This window comes from Nomia melanderi, chromosome 4, assembly GCF_051020985.1.
Source record: "Nomia melanderi isolate GNS246 chromosome 4, iyNomMela1, whole genome shotgun sequence".
Lineage (NCBI taxonomy): Eukaryota > Metazoa > Arthropoda > Insecta > Hymenoptera > Halictidae > Nomia > Nomia melanderi.
The window spans coordinates 14,668,011-14,688,078 of record NC_135002.1 but is presented as its reverse complement, the minus strand read 5'-3'; the positions used below and the strand labels follow the sequence as shown (position 1 = coordinate 14,688,078).

General features: G+C 35.2%; 1 protein-coding gene across 2 annotated transcripts; it reads right to left on the bottom strand.

Annotated features, from left to right (window-relative positions):
- Positions 1-1,610: 1,610 nt before the first annotated feature.
- On the bottom strand, positions 1,611-19,315 carry Tsp (Thrombospondin). Of its 2 annotated transcripts, XM_031973323.2 has the most exons (15): positions 18,975-19,315; positions 16,520-16,693; positions 15,574-15,800; positions 13,339-13,762; positions 12,651-12,736; positions 12,511-12,574; positions 11,986-12,199; positions 9,099-9,227; positions 8,675-8,951; positions 8,128-8,280; positions 6,992-7,373; positions 6,247-6,600; positions 5,719-5,946; positions 4,760-5,269; positions 1,611-2,765 (listed from the first exon to the last, which is right to left on the bottom strand). In XM_031973323.2, exons 1-15 carry the CDS (start codon positions 19,051-19,053, stop codon positions 2,644-2,646), a joined length of 3,423 nt encoding a protein of 1,140 aa, XP_031829183.1. In that variant the 5' UTR covers positions 19,054-19,315; the 3' UTR covers positions 1,611-2,643. The 2 variants fall into 2 exon arrangements, with proteins under 2 accessions (XP_031829183.1, XP_031829184.1); XM_031973324.2 differs by lacking the exon at positions 9,099-9,227 and having other exon boundaries at positions 18,975-19,314.
- Between the last annotated feature and the right edge of the window lie 753 nt (positions 19,316-20,068).

Sequence of the window (20,068 nt, the reverse complement as noted above, 5' to 3'; positions counted from 1 at the left end):
TCAGTATCCATAGAGCGGAAATTCAAAAGTTTGCAAGCGTGTTGCACGTCATGTCGTCTCCGAAATGGTTTATCCTGCACAACGTACTTACTACATATTTACCCAGCGTGCACCATGTCTACGATTTTATGGATTCTACCTGAATTTTTTACGATCGTTTTCTAACTTTCTTAATTAGTAGCTCATAGTTAGATAGTGTACTATTCTGAACGTTACAGTACTTTGCTTAATAGTTCCGATTTTTTTTAAGAAGAGAAGTAGAACACTGATATTTTTTTATCGTCCGTATCGTCTTTTGCGAGAGTTTTCAATTTACAAGGGAATAATACCGAAGTTCATCAATTTCGATGAAACTTTGATAAGAAATATTTCTTACTAAAAAATAAAAGCTTCCATTATGCGTAGATTATTATAATTGTAATTATTTCATTGTGTACACACTTTAGAAGTGGTTTTTCGAATTTTTTTCTAGCTCTAATAGTGTCTAATTAATTTGGTAAAATGTGTTTCTCCCCAATTTTGAAGACTGTTTTAATATCTTTAATATAAGCGATGCCCAATTAAAAAATAATTATTAGATTTTTCATGAAAATTTTAGTAAAATCGATGGATGCAATATTCGGTGTATTTCCTTGTTAGACTATTTGCAAGTTTCTGTATTTAGAGCATATCAATAGATAAATGATCCTTCCTGCAATGTCGATCGATATCCGTCACATTTGTAGGAAGGATTTTTATTTGAAATATGGGACCCAAACCTATAGATCTATGACTTATCATTTTGATATTCAGTGTATCGCTATTGCTCTTTTCGTCTTAATGTACGATTTACTATACCTTTAAAACATTTGTCTACAACATTTTTGATGTATAAGAATATTGAACAGTTCCACTTGATTCTTTTTCTGTCATTAATGGTTTTTATACTATTTTTCATTTCTAAATTGATTTCTCTATATTCTAGTTATGAAATGACCTAATCAGTAATTCAGAATTTGTTCTACAGGAATGAAAAATTAGTCAATAAAGGAAGTATGGTGGTTAACTATCGATGGCATTGAACATGCATAGAGTAAAGAGCATTGCTCTGAAATATCAGCGTCAGTCAATGAAAATGCAGAGAGGTGTGCGAATTGTTACACTTATTGTTAGGACAGCGTTCTGTTGTCACGTAAAGAATTTGTAATTTCGATGTTTCGAGAGGTTGTAAATTAGAAACATTTTTTAGGATAGCTTAAAGGAAGTGTTTCGTTTCTTTATTTCTCGTAAAAGATAACTGTGTTTTTGAAAAATTATTAAAAATTATTACTGATTTTATACGTTTGTAGTAAATATGATTGTTTAAAGCTCAATACAGCGAAAAGTTTAGTAAAGTCTAACCGGATTTTTCTTTGGTTCGTAACATGGCAAATATTTTTGATTTTGGAAGAATGAAAATACATGGAAGGGATTTTTCTTTTCGAGAATATGAATATAATGTATACCGAAGTTTACAGTCAGATATCGATGTTTCAAATTTTTATTCGTAATTTCTCGAAATTTGAAACACTTGTCTTATAAATTTCTATCTTATATGCACAAATATAAGGAAAAATTACATTTTTACAAAATTCACGTAAAATGAATTTTATTTCCTCTGTCAATGGATTTATAAAATTACAAACGAAATAAAACTGTTTTAAACACTGTACTTAATATTTCGCAGAGTAGAAAATGTCTCTTTAATTACAGTTCTCAGTGAATTAGTCTAAAGAAACCCATATTTGTAGAAACGTCAGCAGTCTAGTTATCATCGACTATTATCGCGGTCGTTTAAATATTTGTTCGTGAGTCTCTTTAATTCGTAGTATATGTGTATGTCGTATTCATTAATTAGTTAGAATTTTATCACTTCTGTTGCATTTCTTCATTTTTTGCACCACGACAACGTATACTGCCAACCAAAAGTTCAAAATAACTATTTATACATTCATTAAAGTTACATCACACGACAAATATAACCTAAATCGTAAACACATCTTTAACTCTTATCTTATCGATGTACTTATTTATATCCGCGTTCGTTGAATTTACGATGTGTTCTTCGATACACTGTAATTTACATATTAAGTTGGTCGCTCAGAAATATAAACAGAAGATAATAAAAATGAAAATGAAAAGAATTAAAAACATTGTGATATGCATTCTGCATTAAACCAACGGAATACAAGTTTTTTTTAAGTGAACAACAAAATTACAACTATCTTTAAGTTTGTAAATTTTTATATTTGAATATTATTTAGAAATGTAGGCTGCAAAGGCAATTCGAAAATAAAACAGAAATTTTTCCCACAAAACTTTTGGTTGGCACTGTACGTTTTTGTAATGCAAATGTTTTCGCGATGCGCTCAGAATTTCTTGTTTTGTTTAAACGCAAAGACAAGTCGCCTGTTTCACGATATTAGGATACCGGTGTTTTAGAAGAATCGCGTGTAAACGTTGTTCCACGTTCTTGAACGGAAAACTGTACTTTTAAGACACGTTGAACGGTCCCGCTTCCGATTTAGCAGAACAATGAGGTATTTTAATTTCGCTGTCTTGTAGGTTTAATCGTTTCCTTACGATAAATTGTTAAATGTCCATAATCTGGATTAAAATGGAAATTCAAAAGAAGTCGTAATCGACGCGACGCATGGATTGTTGATGTTTGTCGTCGCTCGGTTCTACGGCCACCTCGTTCTTCAAATCGGCAGGCAACTCGTTCCATACTGATCGCGGTACGGTTTCTGAAAATAAGGAGCACAATTAAAATCTCAAAAATGTCAAAACTGAACAATAAAATTGATTCATACTTATAGCTGTCAATTTTAAAAAGAATTCACTTGCAATATCTCTTTTCTTTTTCTGCATTGGCGCCACCAAATAAGTGGATACGTCGAGTAATGATCAGGCGAAACAGTAGTCTCTACTTAGTATTCAAATTCGATTATCTTGAAAATGAAGTATCGTATGAAACAATTTTATTCTATATTTTCGATTTAGTTTTGTTCCATCAACCTGTTGACCGGATGATTTTTCCATGAACATTCACAGTTTCGTTAAATTAGGACACGTTTAAGTTAACTGTTTGAAAGATTGATTACAATACGCATCGTAATAAATGTAGGTGAAATATAATTAATACTGGTACAGACAGCATTGAATAGTATTTTGATAAGTAAATAAAAAAACAAGAATTGAGGTTAATGCTCAAGTAATAATACGTTGTCTTCGGTTAACAGGTTAAAGCACCCTTTACACAGAATTCGCTGCACCTTTCTAAACGAACCTCAAAAAGTTCAAACATTAAGAAGCTTCGAAATTTGAAACTTGAACAAATAGAAACTCTGTCAGGAATGCACGCAACAATATTGTATAAAAATACAGATGGAAACAGTGTTCATGGTATTAGTAAAGGGTCCGCAAAAAATGTTGTTAATCAAGAAACCTTCGAAGTTTCTTCGTTAAGCGAAAGTGAATATCAATTTTGCTATTTACCCTGTACACTTTGGAAACGTGTTCCCTGTCCACCTATACGATTCCGTTGACGATTATAAATGGACTGCGGGTCTTTTTGCAAATTATTCGGTTGATGCAAAAGTTTTGACGTTTTTTTTATAAGAAATAAAAAGAAGGGCTCTCAACTGTTCGCTGGCTAAATCAAAACTAAGTAGAAACACAGAAAGGAGTGTCCTGTATACACGTTATAATAGTTTGACGACAGATGTTATTTGTTTTAAAGAAATCAATTTTTTTGTCAGCACGTACAAAAAACGTCAAAATTTTTGCATCAGCCCAATAAACTTTTCAAGAATATATTTAGAAAAATAGAACTGCAATAGAAAACCAGTTTTTCTAGCAATCGTTGCAAACAGCATTGCTACAGTTTGGATATTTTTATATATTATCACGTGTCACGTGCATTCCGTGCAACCTTAAATTGTCAAATTTCCCATAAACGCAGAAACACCCGCAGTCCAACGGCAAGTTACAGGACACATTGTTGACAGCTACTTTCTTCCACCTCTTTCTATCCGTTTCATTGTACATACATCGACACGCGTGATGTTTGCAAGGAACGTAATCGCTACGGTCTAAGCCAGTGGTTTCCAAACTTTATGTTGCTACACTTTAAAAACAATATAATTATGGTCCCCCTTCCCCTCTTCATTTCACAAAATAACACAGACTTATTTTTAAATGGTAAAGAACGTATTAATACAAACAATGAGAAAACCATTAACAGAATAATAACTTTCCGCGCCTCCTTTTGCACCAGTCCGCGTCTTTCAGTTTGGAAATCGCTGGTCTAAGCGATACGATTACAGAAAAATAGGATACAACGTTCTGAATCAGTCGATCCAAAGAAAAATAACAAACGTGCAAGAGAGAGAGAGAGAGAGAGAGAGGGAGAGTGAGAGGGAGAGTGAGAGGGAGAGTGAGAGGCAGAGTGAGAGGCAGAGTGAGAGGGAGAGTGAGAGGGAGAGGGAGAGGGAGAGGGAGAGAGCAAGAAATAGAAGCATGTTGTAAGAAAACCCGCCGATAGTCGTAGAATTAATTCGTTCGATCGAAAACCGACCTCTTCCACTCGTACCGGAACTACCGATAATGTCAATTATTATCAATCGAATTTACCTACCTTGGTTAGCACCTCTATACAATCGAAGAAAAACAAAAGCAAAAAATGTAAACTAACACGTTCAAATGAAGAAACACCCGAAATCCTCATTTCTTTCCTCACCTTTGCAAGTGTATAGGAGGTTGGACCAGGTGATCCTCTCCTGGGAGAAGCAGTAAACGCCTAGCCGGCCGCCTTTCAGGGTCGAGTCGTATACGTTCCCGGAATCGGCCATTAGCTGTTTGCCTTGGTACAACCTGAACCTGATCAAGCCGATCCTCGGTCTGTGCAATAACTGCCACCTGTACGGGGTCCTCTCTTTCCAGCCGATCTTCTTCGGATCGCGCCATAGTATCTTCACTTGGTTCGGGGTGCCTTCGTTGTGCCACAGGCTGTTTCTAAGAAGCTCTCCGGGTCCGGTTGCCGAGTCAACTAGCTTCAACATGATTCCAGGCTCGCCGACTGCTCGGAACGGATTCGGCATCCAGTAAGGCTGCTGGCCCTTCTTCCAAGCCACGATATAAAACCGACGGTTGTCCTGGTAAGAGAACACGAACCCGACGGAGTCGTCGTCCGCGTCGTCGTCCACGAAGAACGTGCCCTCGAAGTCTACGCCGCTGAACACGTCTGGGCCTGTTGGCAGGACACGTTTACACTGTTCGATTTAAACGTGTTTTCTGTGTTTTAGCATTTGATAGGGTAATCCGGGGGACTGCTCGAGCTCGTTTAACCGCTTGTGTGGCAAAAGTTTTGATCTTCGCGTAACCTGGTTGAGAAGTGCCAAGTAACGCGATGGTGCTTCTTTCGTTTCAGCTCGAAAGCTGAATAACACTTTTCTATTTTTCATTTCTAAGTAGGTAATAGGACAATAGAAGTAAATAATTAGAAGGAAAAGAAATAAATGAATTTAGTTTGATTCTACGGATCGATAGGTTGGCACTTTTAGGCAGTATAACGGAGAAGAGCGCCGCTGGGCACTGAAATTTTTTAGAAAAAGTCTTGTTATTGTCACCGATTATCCAAGTTACCAGAATTTCCGCTTTACTGTTTGACAAATATCCTAGAATCCTGGAATATGTTACCGATAGCAATTCCAGGGTCGCTATTGACCAGTTGCTGAATCTCTGCACCGCCATGATTTATCTTCCACACTGGATCGTCTTGAGCCGTCCCAAAAGGATCCAGAGCGATCGTCACATACTTCCGGAAATCCGTTGTCCAAATCAAGCTGTTGTTCGGACAATTGTCTTGGAGATTGACTATGGTGTCGTTGTCATAGTCGTTCCAACAGGCGTCGCCAATATATTCGTCTGACAATCAGAATATTATCATTTCGAAATCCAAACTTTGCAATAATTATATTTTCTTTTTATGTTCAATTTAATTTCTATACGCAACAATTAAGAGAACTTAATTTTATAAACAATTTTATAGATCGTAAAGGTAAATATACGATATTGATTTCTGTGTTAAGGTGTGCTAAGTTTTTTATACAGGAAACAGAATGTTCCCAGCTATAATCCGTTACAGATCATTTTAATTTATACATTTACTGACCGACAAGAAATAAGAAAATTATTATTGTTTTCATGCAATTTGTCGCAACTTACGACGACTGTGACGTTGATCCGGATTGTACACGTAGGGACAATTGTCCTGATGGTTTGGCACTCCATCGTTATCCATATCATCGTCACACTCGTTTCCTATGCCGTCGCGGTCATCGTCATTCTGTCCTGAATTCGCTATATCGGGACAATTGTCTCTATCATCTTGAACGCCGTCTCTATCCCTATCGTTATCGTTATCACAAACGTCGCCCACTCCATCGCCATCTTGATCCAATTGATCCGTATTAGAATCGAAAGGACAATTGTCACAGGCGTCGCCGATTCTATCTTTATCGGAATCAATTTGATCTTGGTTTTTCTTTCTCGGGCAGTTATCGTGGTTGTTCGGAATACCTACGAAAAGGTAGAGATATTAAAAACTGTTTAATTAAACTAAACGAACTGAATTAATTTAAATTAAATTAAATTCAATTAAATTCAATTCAATTCAATTTGATTTTCATTACTTTCAAAATAGATTCCGCATACAACAATAAAACTGCTAATTAACAGTATTTAATATAAATACGCTACTTAAGTATTAATTATTTAAAAAAATCAAATTAATCTGCAATACAAAACGATAAATTGATGATACTCTAAAAAATACTACAAAGCTTTCGTCTTTAATTACTTCTGTAACAAACTGTATGTACGAACGTCAATTGATATGATATGTAATATTATTATTGCATATTATCTATCTTGAAAAAATCTCGAACATTTTCATTGACACCCTAAATACCGTCATTGTCGATGTCAGGGTCACAAGCGTCGCCGATTCCGTCGTTGTCTGTGTCTTCCTGCTTCGGGTTCCTGACATATGGACAATTGTCACAGACATCTCCAACAGAATCCGGCCCGTCGCGATCTGTGTCTTCCTGTCCTGGATTCGAAAGCAATGGACAATTGTCCGATGGATTTAGCACACCGTCGTTGTCGGCGTCTAGATCGCAGGCGTCGCCCATTCCATCTCCATCCGCGTCTTCCTGGCCACTATTCGGTACTAGAGGACAATTATCAGCGCGACATTGTCGATCGTAGCACCGGAGATTCCCGTCCGGTACACCGTCGCTGTCCCTGTCTAAACCGCAGACGAGTCCATTTCCTGCCCATCCGACGTGACACTACAAATAATAAGTATTAGGTTTGCTTTTGAAATTCAAGAAAGTACAATCGGGAGACGAGTCGATGTCTACTGGAACCGTATAGGAAGAAGATGTGCCTACTTAGTTTTCAGTTTTATAGTTTCGGTTGGTTACGTGTAACCACATTGACGAATAGCAAGTTAGTTATCGAAAATAGAAATTAGGAAATAATATTAATAGAAAACTGGATGAGAATAAATGAGAGCTGATTGATCAGCCTCATTCTTCAGCCTAGCTATCTAGTGATCACTAAACAGAACAGTTGAACCTCTATAACTCTTAAAATTTCTTCATTCCCCTTTCGCTACGCTGTAAAAACTTCTGTAACTCGAAATATAAAACTCTGTAACTCGTGTTTAATATGCATTTTACCTCTACAACTAGAATTCGAACGAAGGCGATAAGTCGTAATTTTAGTTACATTTAATTACAAGTTGAATTTTCGTTTATTAACACGTTGAATGCCATGGGGGTGATCGGTGGCCCCCAATAAAATCGAATTACTATAGTTCACTGAATGAAAATGATGATTATTTGAAAACGTTTCTATATTATAAACAATCCTAGCTAATGCAGTGACATTCAGCTAGACGAACGTATAATAATAATAATCCAGTTGAATCAAATAATTTAATATTATATTTCTTCCATTTCGTATATTTTGCTCTATGAAATCGTGCGGCATTCAACGTGTTAAACCTCTTTTTGTATTGCACGCTTATAAGATAGTTACCCTGCAAGTATACCGGTCGGTGTCGATGCACATGCATTCGGCGTTTTCATCGCAGATTGTTTTCGAATCAGCGCAAAGGTTGCCTCTGCGGTGGCACCCTATCGTTTGGTTTCCCTCGTACCCCGGCTTACAAGGACCGCATCTGAATGAGCCCTGTAAAGATTCAAGCAACTGAGAACTGTTTGAATATTGAAATTGTCAATATTTAAAATCAGACAATATAAACTAACTATTATATTTTAAAACAAAACCAATCCAATTCTTCCATTCTTCTTAAAGAAATTGTCCAAAAATGATAGTAACTCGACGGTACACTTAGATAGACTAGAATCTACTACACTTCCGCTTTCCTTTTGAACACTTTCCTAAAAGCATCCACGAAGAAAAGGAAATTCCATTGAGCTTTAATTTCATTACAAGTAATAAAAAATGATGAAAAAATAATATGAAAGTTTAATGATATTGGCAAAAATACAGTGATAACTTCAATTAAGTTTCTCTAAAAACCTTTAGTGCTGTTCATGAAAATAGAGTACATCATATATACCTCCGTGTTAATACACTCCATGTACGGATCGCAGCCACCGTTGTTGACAACGCATTCATTGATATCCTGGCAGACCTGTTTGTGGGTCCTAGCGAAATCTAGACCGACTCCTTCCACGATAGATCCCGTGTAACCACGCGGGCATGAGTCGCATCTGTATCCGAGGCGCAGATTAACGCATCGCACTCCGGGGTGGCAAGGTTGCGCCAGTTCACACTCGTTCATCACAACGCACGATGTGCCGTTCCCGACGAATCCGTTCGGACAAGAGCCGCATCTAAAAACGTCACGGTCACTTTAAACAGAATCGAGGATTGTCTACTCGTCTCTGAATGACGTCAAACCGAATGGAACACAATGAGGCGCGAACGAAGCGAGACGAAACAGACGTGAATTTGTAGGATGAGGCGAATAATCACGCGACCTGTAATACGGGGGATGAATGATCAACTCGCACTCCACTTCCGGGTAACAAGGACGGCTTTCGCAACCGTTCCTACGTCGTTCGCAACGCATTCCGTCGCCGAGGTAGCCGACAGGACACTTTCCGCAACTGAAAAATTCGTAGACAAGTCTATGTATAGGAGAACCACAAATCTGTATACCCAAAAGTTCGTTAACGATTCGAGAGATTCGTAATTTATTTTTGTATGTTGGACAAATTGTCTCATTTCAACTGAATACCTAAATTATTTCTACTGGTGTTGAAAGTAGAAATGATTAAAATTTACTGAAAAATAAAGGAAAGGTCTTTTAATATCTTTCTGAATGCTATGTCAAGATGATGATGTCATGAAGAATAATGAAAGTAGAGGTCGATACGAGAAACGATGATGATGATTCTGAAACATTCAGAAAATATATAGATTGCTATAAGTATTTCTTTTTTTACTTTCAATGGGAGTTGATATAATATTCAGACGTTTAAGAATGAGGCATTTTGTGTGTAACATATCAAGGATAGATATCATATATTCTACGAACATTAGATGTTATTTGTTTATCTTTGTAAATCTTATTGCCCGATGTTTCCCAACTGTAAGTATTGATTTGCGTATGTTTAGTTTGTACTGTTGCAAAAAGTATCTCAAATGATTTATTAATTGATTGCAGTGGCATATATAACACTAAGTGCGAAAAAAGCGGAATAACTTGCTTGTCATATTTAATTTTCTGTTAAAATCTCTTTTTATAATTGTATTAAAACTTTGAACTATTCAAAACGCTCCTACTTTTGTCATACAAATGTTATAAAAAACAGCTATTGCGAGAATTGGTACTTTCAACCTACACATAAAAATTGTCATAATTTATGTTAATAGAATTTCAAAGTTACATTGTTAGTATTTTCAATGAATCTCATATATCATGTTCTATTTCTTCACTTAGCATTCATAATTATCCTTGAAACTTTAATTTTACTTTAATAAATTTAATCAATTTTAATTCTAAACTTTTGTTGCAGTGAACAATATTTAACAGCTTTAATTGCTTTACTTTTCCCTATTTTTATATAAATCAAAAGCATTTAGGTTCATAAACTAAAACCCTTAAATATTCAAGATAGTCCAACTATATCATTTAAATATAATCACGTTGGTATAAAATATGCTTGTCTTACCCATCCGTTGTAAATTAAAAATTGGCAATTTAATTTTGGCAATTCTAAACATTAAACTCTTTTTGTGTAAATATTAGCGATAAACCTTTGTAATCTTCTAAATCTTCTCTTTTAACCAACCCTAAATTGTTAGCAAAATAGTTCATAAGTTGCGAACAGCGTCAGCCATCTTGTCCCGCTAAACGTTAGAGCACATTACTTCCAGAAACATCCAAATTAAAATGTAGGTACCAAACATTCTTGAGATATTGATTATTTTATTATGACCTAATCGAAATAGTTTCTTTTTAAATGATACTTCGTTTGCAACAAAGAAACAGAAGTAAATAAATAATGCTCTCTTTGTTATTCTGATGAAGTATCATACTTGCATAAATTATTTAGAAGGAAACTATTTTCGACCATTCATAATAAGAATTATCAATATTTTATGTAAAAATTGCTTCTTTACCTTAACTAAGACACTCGATTTAGTTCTACGTATACATAACATAATAATGAAAAAGGAAAGGCATGCATATTAAGAATAATTCCTTGAAACTTTCGTCGAACGCAGAATGATTTTTAAAGCAATGAAAATGTGATCGATTTGAAAAAGCCAGAGAACCATAGCAGGATTATTTTGAATTTTGAAACTTTTGGATTAAATCTTATATAATCAATAGAAATGATATACTGTAATTGAAAGTATCCTGTGAAGTGTTTTTCGTCTCACTATTAAAACTTTGTTTCCATCGTGTATATTCTAGTAATCAGTTTTACATTTTAGAGGCATTATAACAAAATAATGTGCAACATAAAACTACTTAAATCATAAAACTGTATCACTTCCATTGACTATTAAGTTCGACGAAAAACGTACAACGGACTTGTAAAATTAATATTCTTAAGATTCAACACCATTTGCGCGGTGAGACCCAATCGATTCTTGCTAATTTTTATAATAAAACTGAAAATCGAGTCTAATATATAGTACTTTTCACAGACGAATCACAAGATTCTTCCATTTTCTTGAAACATTTTACGAGTTCGTGGTACCTTGTTCACTAGGCAAACTTGGAGGTAACAATACAGTGACACAATAAAACCACCTGGATCATAAAGGAACTTGAATCAACAAAGAGCATCAAGATGATAGAGACGTGATACCTCGGCTAGTGTTGCACAAAAGCATCATCCTTCAAAATTAGTGTTCTTTTTAGACCAGTTTTGAAAATCTTTTGAAGCGCTGCAGCCGGCCCTGAGCTCGAGCATTCCAGCTGAACCTGACCTGTGAAGGAACCTTCAGTCTGACTTTTACTATCTCACTACATCGTTACCTCCAAGTGCAGTCGCTGGACAAAATATAGCAAACTCGTATAATCCACTATAATTGACGCCATTAAAGGAGGATACTGCACAAGACTCAGGTTCTTAAACAGTACCCTGTAGACAAGCATCGTTAAATAAGTATGAACCAACCTGATTACTTACAAGAAGTAAACCAAAGTGCAAACATTACTTTTGAAATGATACCAGGTACAAGTTACGATACACGCTTGGTACTGCAAAATCCTTATAACGTTTCGTTAGCGCCGAAAAGAGGATCAATCTTAAGATACTAAAAAGACGATCGCAGTTATAATTTCTAGTTTGCTATATCTCGCCCATCGGCTATGTTTTGATGAAAACCGATCGAAGGATAAGATACCTGTAACCGCCCACGCGGTCGTAACAACGGACCCCGGGGTAGCACGGATTGCTTGCGCAAGGATTGGCCATCTTTGCGCACCGGTATCCGTCGCCGGTGTACCCGGGCGGGCACGGGCCGCACCTTGGGCCTTGTGGTGTGTCGCGACAGTCGGCCCCCGGGAAGCAGGGCGACTTGTAATCGCAAGTGGAAGGTGCAGGCGTCGTGGTCGTAACTGTGGAATCGAGAGGATCAGGATTTTATCAGGAATCGCTTATCCGAGGAAGCCCGGTTTATTCCATTCTTTTTCTTTTTGTAACAATTGTACATGTTTATTGCAGACGTTCGTGGCCACTTTGTACATCAGAGGTGTCGTACACGAGTAAATAATATCGTCGTCCAGGTTAATTGATCGTTGAAATATCGTTACCACGCGGAGAACCAGAAAACCGAAAACGATAGTCGAAGCGGATATTACCGAAGAGGAGAACAAAGAACGGTCACTTGACAATTAATAATCTTTCGATACAGCGGAACTTCACTCACCGGGACGCTCCCGACAGCCTGCGCAATTTTCGATCAAGTGTCGTAGATGTTGCGTTTCCACTCTCTGAAAAATACGAGGTTTCCTGTAGTTGGCAAAGAAAATTCGCTTTACCCGCTGCAAAACGGAACAGGATACTCACGTTCAATTCGATTTCCCTCCAAATCTTTTTAGTGGCTTCGATCAGTTCGTTCAGGGTTTTTACTAGTTGAATGTCGGTCACGCAGGCTGAAATGTTGGAACGTTCAGTAAGTAATGTTGAGTCAGTGGGTGGTCGAATGCGAGAGTTCTGTTGATCTTAGAATTCTGCAATGCGTTTGTTTCAAATAACTTTATCAGGTTTAGCGACTGAAGAACGAAAAGACGATCTTTATACTTAAACAAAACCTCGAATATCTCCCAAGATTCTTAATATTTCATATTCTCTTCGAAAGATTAATTGAGAAAGACCATCAAGAAACAGTATACATCGATGTTATAAGAACGCACAGTTTATCAGTGAAACATTAAAAACCGGTATCAATTTTTTACTTTCCGAAAATAGAACCCTCACATTCAACTAGTACACGATAATCTGTTTAACACTAGATTTACAGAGGTTTAACGTACAGTTTATTATATCGTTCTTAGAAAAATTGATATTCATTTATTTAGATTTTGAAAATTAGAGGTTTATAAGTAGGCAATTAGAGCACATATTTGTGTATCGGAGTCAATCAAAATTAACCTAAATATTCACCAAATAATGTTTATAAAATTCAATACGAGTCAAATCGACTCATTCCGTAAATCTGGTGTCAAATTATATACTTATTTATCTTTTCAATTACTTTTCTCGTCCAAGCTTTGAATCGATATGTCCCCTCTCCTAGGTGTTCTCTTATAATTCGACGCTGCCCGACCATAAGCATCCGTTTCCTCCGCATCCTCGTCGAGTCGATCCCAATTCTGATCAAATTCGAAGTCACCTAACGATGTGTATTTGCCGTGGTTGCCTGTGGACGTGCGTTTCGCATGTCGGTTCGATTGACCCAGTCGAGTTGATGAATGGCCGTGGTCCGATTTCGCGAATTGCTCGACGTCGTCCGATCGATCAAAATCACCGGTGTTGGAGTACCAAATGGACTCCTCGTGCTTCGAGTAATCCGCGGGCACGCTTGTGTCGGCTAAATGGTCAGGACAGTTTTCATCCTTGAAAGCGTCTTCGACGGCAGATGATCGATACACTTTTGCCTGGCTCCTTCTCTCCCTGAACTAAAATACGCGACGACTCGTGACGATCGACTTGATTTTGATTTAAGTTTAACTTAAATAAATTTATTAGTTTAAATAAATTTATTGAACATTTTAAACCAAAACCACTTGATCAGGTATGTTGTTTGTTGTAGATCGTAGATTTTTATGAATGGAATATTAAGCATCGAAAAATCAATTTTCAGAGAACTCTGTGTTATAGAGACTTGGTTTCTTTATAAAGAATTTTAATGTTTGTTGAGAATGATATAAAAATTGTTTGGTGGTGTTTTATAATCAGTTGGAAATAATTGATTAGGTTACGTTTTACTTTCAAGTTAAAGTGATCGAATTAAATACTGGATACTGCACCGGAGAAAACTGGAGTGTCCAGATGCTTCGTGTCAATTAATGATAATTGAATAAAGCGTACCTTATTGATAATATTGAATATTATTATTAAATTTCTTAGCAATAAAAACATGGTCCCATCAGGAACTGTAAAAAATGTTTCGCATAAACGAATTTCTTTTTAAGTTTCTTTTCTATACGGCGAACAGAAAATAATCATGTGAAACTTAAGTAGGCGTATATGTGGTTAATCAAGTATTACAATGCCATTCTAAAATGTATGCATCGATGAGTAATGAAGCCACAAGTTCCGAGTGTCATTTTCTCTACCATTTCAAAAAATTTATCTCGTTCTTCTAGATTCCTATTACATAACAATATTTTAATTAATGTTATATGGAGGCTTGTGGAGCAAACCGTATATTGTACAAAATATAAAAATCCATTAGTTCATTATTCTGTTACCTAATTGTATGCAGTACGATCTAATAAAAAAAAACATTTAACTAAAGTTTCAAATAGATTATAAAATAAAATAAAGATAAACTATAAAAAAATAGGAAAGATTCAGTTAAAAAAGAAAGAAGGAATAGCTTCATCATGCGATCAAATTTAAAAAAAACAGGAAAACAAATAAAAGCGGCAATCAACGACGAAATGAATCAGGTATAAGAGTGCAATTTCATTTGAAACAAGTGGAATTGTTGTCAAAACTTGACTCTTGAAATGTATTTACTTTCATATGTAAATACAACCATCAATAAATCGTGCTGGAACTCCTCCGAGATTTTTGCGTGTGCCTTGATCGAGACAGCAAGAAAGTGGGCTGCCGTTAATATTCAAGAAGGATGAATTCCGAGCGAATCGAAACCGATTCGATACTTTTAAACGCGTTACACGAGTTAGCAGTCGCGCGTAATAAAGCAAACAGCCTTGATCCAAGCAACCATATTTGGAAAGGCGTCATCCTACGATCTCTAACGTCATCGTTGCTTCATAACAACCGTGTAACGCTCCTGAAGACCAGAGACGGAGCATGGTCTAGTTTCTTCATTTCATTAATTTTACAAATAAACTAACCTTTAAATTATCATTATCTTCAACAATTCTTGGTCTAACATTTTTGACAACAGCTAACTACGCTACTCGTAATCAACGATCCCAAGACCAAGAATGATAAAATGCACGATACATTATATTCAACAGTTGTATTCTTATTATTACGATTATTATTATATACTTTAACTACGAACTATGAACAATAGTTTTTAATCTTTTTTACATGTGTAACATTCAGCAATCTATTTCCCTAAAGTTTCCCTAAAAATTGTCGTTTGAGGCGTGGAAACTAGTCAACAACAACAGTGTTCATTGCATTTGAAAAAAAGAGTTTGTCATGAAATTATGCTAGGGACAAGTCGGGTGAATCACGTTCTAATTTACTCCCAACTTAAGAGAAAATATCGCTCTGAATAGCTTACCGCCTCTATTGGCTCATCATCCACGTCATTCACCAGTTCCCTTAAACGTTTCTTGAACGGTATCGCGCCCTGATAGATGCAATCGATGTAAACGTCTATCCGCGCATCTGGTTGATTCTGATGCACCGAAACGATTACGTTCTTAGACGGCGCGTTCTCGTTCAAATTGTTCGCGTGGATGTGATGCGCGGTTCGATGGCCACTTTCGTTGATGCTCTCGAGAATCACTGAAACCAATATTTTTCCTCCTCATTCTCCGGCGTTTCCTTTTCTTAGCGATTGACTGCTATAATATCCGATTGACAATCTTACGTTACATCGATTGCTATAACAGTCATTCATCATCACTAATTGATCACGATTAATTGAATAGCTCAGAATAATAGTCTAATTCCTATTTCCGAATTCCCAGAAATGTTCTTTGATTAATTCAATATTAATATTACTATGTTATTAATAATATTAATTATTATTTATTACTAATATTAGTAATCGTAATATTAATATTCAATTAATTCCGGAATCATTCACAAAAATTTGTTTCCTCGAGATTTCAGAAATAGATATTAGACTACTATTATTCTGAGCCGTTCAATTGTAAATTGTATGGAAACCATTAAATCGTACTATTTACAGTTTTTCAATTATAAGAATAAAAATCTACATATAAATATTCCTAATCTGACTAATAAAAATATATCCCGAAATAAACGTATTTTAGTAGAATATTTTCGTTCATCTGTAAAATCAAAACGTTCAAATAAATTCAGAGTGAGATTCAAAGGTACTAAGCGATAATTTCAGTAAAAGCGAATGCAAGTACCGTGACCAGGGATTATTACGAGAAGATACAGTTGCTCAATAATGTTTCCGGAAGTGTATGCGTCACCTTGAACGAGTTCTTCTCTGATTAAACTGTGAAATGGTTAAAACGTTATCATTTTACCTCGTTTAGTCCGCCTGTCAACCATTAGCATCGTTTTCTTCCGGAATGCGCCATACTTAACTGCCAGAAGCGTTTCAACCATTGCTTCCGACTCTTTTTTCTTCGATTTTACGTTCGATAAGGCAATCGCGAAGTGGTCGTCGTCCCATACTTCCCGAAGACTTGTCGTCAAGCCTGCACAATGCAATTTCTATACTACTAAAATTACAAAACAAGGAAAACCTGGCATTCTACCGATACAACGCAGAAAATTATCCTTAAAGTTAACACTTATTATCGTTAGCCAACCGAATAGGGGATCTCTAGCTTTATTATTGTTTACTTTCTTTCGTTTGCTATTTACTGAATCTTGAATTGAGAATATTTGCAATTCAATATATTTTGCTTTCTTCCGTTTGTGAAGCACAATTTTTAATAAAATCTGTTGATCAAGTTCAATTAAAATTAATGGAAAAGGTTACAGTTATAGTTTTTTTAGACGGTTACCTAATTATGAAAATCAATCAATTAGACATTGCTATATCATTTCTTAACACAATCTTTAGAAAAATATGAATTTTACAAAAGTCACTTGTATTATAAATTACCGTGTAGTTAGCGTTTGATATGAAAACTAAAAAGAATAACTTGGCATGTTAAATAAAACCTCTTTCAAATTTCCACCCCAAATTAAAAAAGGTATAGAAAAATGTTAATTGTAAGTTAGATACGGCAATAACAAGTATTTATATTTACTCACACGTACTTCTATTTTTATCCCTTCGCGCTCGAAAGTTTGTTGTTAAAAGTATTCAACGTTTCCCGATGAGATATAGACGATATCTTTTTGAAATCAACTTCACGCTAATTCACGCATAAATTAAGGAAGAAAACTACTTTATTTCAATGTTTCACATAGCGATGCATCATACTAAGTTCAATGTTAAATATTAAATATTAAACTCTATAATTTTGATTATAAAGATTAACTGTCGAGTCCAAATGGTTAAAAATTCAAACTAAAACGCACAGTAGTGCCATAACAGGTATCGTAACAGTAGAAAGGATAACAGTCAATGTGTTAGATTGGATGATACTATTGGAAATAAATATAAATTTTTTTCACGTTTTCACCACCGTTTTGTGTGTATTTATAAGGTCTACTGACGTGAAAATGGTGAACACGGAATAGAGCGAAACGAGTGGAGGGACGATTCGCCGTTACCGAGTTTCTTGTCAACATTTACGGCGACTGGTTTCCGATCCAGTGAGTGTGTATGGGAATGCGGTGCAGCCGTAGAAGCGTTAGGCGTTTCCCTTTACTTTTAACTACGATATATGTCCAAAAAATTTGACAACAAGAGAATGTTAAGGTGCGACGTAATAAGATGATGAAAAGGGTGGACGCTTCTCAATGCTGAACGTGTGCGCGCATTTTTGTCTTACTTATTTGACGCCTTGACTACTGATCGAGCTGACATTCTTCGTCAAATTAAAATTTACTTTATTAATTATCTTTTTTATGCATTTTCACGTCTACGCGTTTATGGCAGATAAAAATAAAATTTTCAGCAATGTATTTATTCGATTTTCAGCTTAACAAAGATATATAATAAAAGCAGAAAGAAGAAATATACTTGTATTTGATCGTGGATTTTATATATGGATCTTGAAAAATAAGAATTTGTAGTGAATATATAAAAAAATAAGATTTGAGTGATGCTGTTATTATTATATATTTATATAAATTCATTTGTATTTTACTAGTAATTTTTTTTAATAATTGTGAGTTTGAGGAATGATTTAGAAATAGTAGCTTTGCTTGTTGATGTTCATAGATACGCTTAGATAAATAGTATGAACAACACGGTACGAGGAAAACATATTTTTTTCTTGGGATACTAGGAAGCGTTTGTATTAGATCATCCGAAAAGCTGAAGTCATAACGATTTAATGACATAAACATTTTTAAAATACTAGAATTACTTACTTTAATTTTATTCGCAGATCCATATAAAAAATAATATAAAATAAATTTAGAGAAAGTAGAAATAATATAGAATCCAATCCAATTCTTGCACAGGACACGACGCGTTACAAAACATTATAATATATCTATATTCTATTATCAAATTTTATAACATTTGGCATACTGTCCCAACATATTACTATCCACATTTGAAAGAACGTTTTTTACCAAATTAATTCCCTATAGGGTCATCCAATTTAACACGTTGACTATCACAATCTTCACTGTTACAATCGATATTATTATGGACACAACCGTGCATTTTAATTTAAAGTATCAAGAATGAATACATTTAATTATATTTACAGTACAAAAGGAACTATTTAAACACTGAAAGTTTTTTTATATAATAAAGAATACAATTTATTGATTACCGAAAGGAGTAACAAATCAAATGCCATAAACACTTTCGTTTACATTTTGATATGTAAATTATGTATCCCTTACCTTTAGCCGGTATAAGACTGGAATCGACGAAACAAATGACAAGGAGCACTGCAATAATCAACACGGGGAGAATCCGCATTGTTTATCACTACTTTGAACGTGATACTAAACAATACTACAATTGGTGAACAGAGTTCGCCAATTCGATTCTCCGGCCCCCGTCACGATACACTTTTCCTTCGGACCGATTCGAAACAACGCATGCCTTAAGATGTCCAGCGAATAAATAGATCGCGGACGTTGGCGTTCGTCGACTGAGATAAGGAAAAGCCTACAAGCGACTTTATATGTCACCCACGGGAATGTCAGGGTAGAGTACCAAGTCGTCGTCTGTGGCACCTACGAGATAATCAAACGAATTCGCGCATCTAGCTTGACCTTACCGAAGCTATTATTAATACCAATTTATTATCGATAAATTAATTAAATGCAGTTGTAGGCGAAGTACAAACTTTTTTGGGGATTGGAATGGTACGAACAATATAATAATAATCCTATTGTTTGAATGGAACAAACCTACGAAATTTCAGAGAATTTAAACCATATGCAGGTTTCTTTTATGAGATAGTAGGACATTTCAGGACATTTTCACGTGCACGTATCGCAGTTTTTAATCGCTTCGACATCAATATTGTAAAATTTTCACACTGCGATGACGAAATTTATTTTAGATAAGATAGTGATTTGTAAATATTCTCTTCTATAAATTTCAGCAGACCAACTTATCTCCAATTAAAGCTTTTAAAATTGAAAAAAAGGGACAAAGTAAATAAGAATGTTTGCAAGTCATTATCTTACTCTGGAAATCAATTTCGCCATCACAGTGATCAATGTAATATCGTAAAATACTAGGTCGTAAGAATGTTAAACGATTTATTATTAATTTTTTTGTAAATTCATAAATTGTTTATTCTATATTTTTTATTATGTAATAAACGGAACTGTAAATTATTTTTTTTTGTTTTTACGTTAAAATAGACCTATTTTACAATACCGTGGACTTTATATTAATACCGTTGCATCTTACATGTAACAAAATTCGCTATTTTTCATTAGTTTTGTATTTTTTCATTTAGTTCCTAATTTCTTTCCTC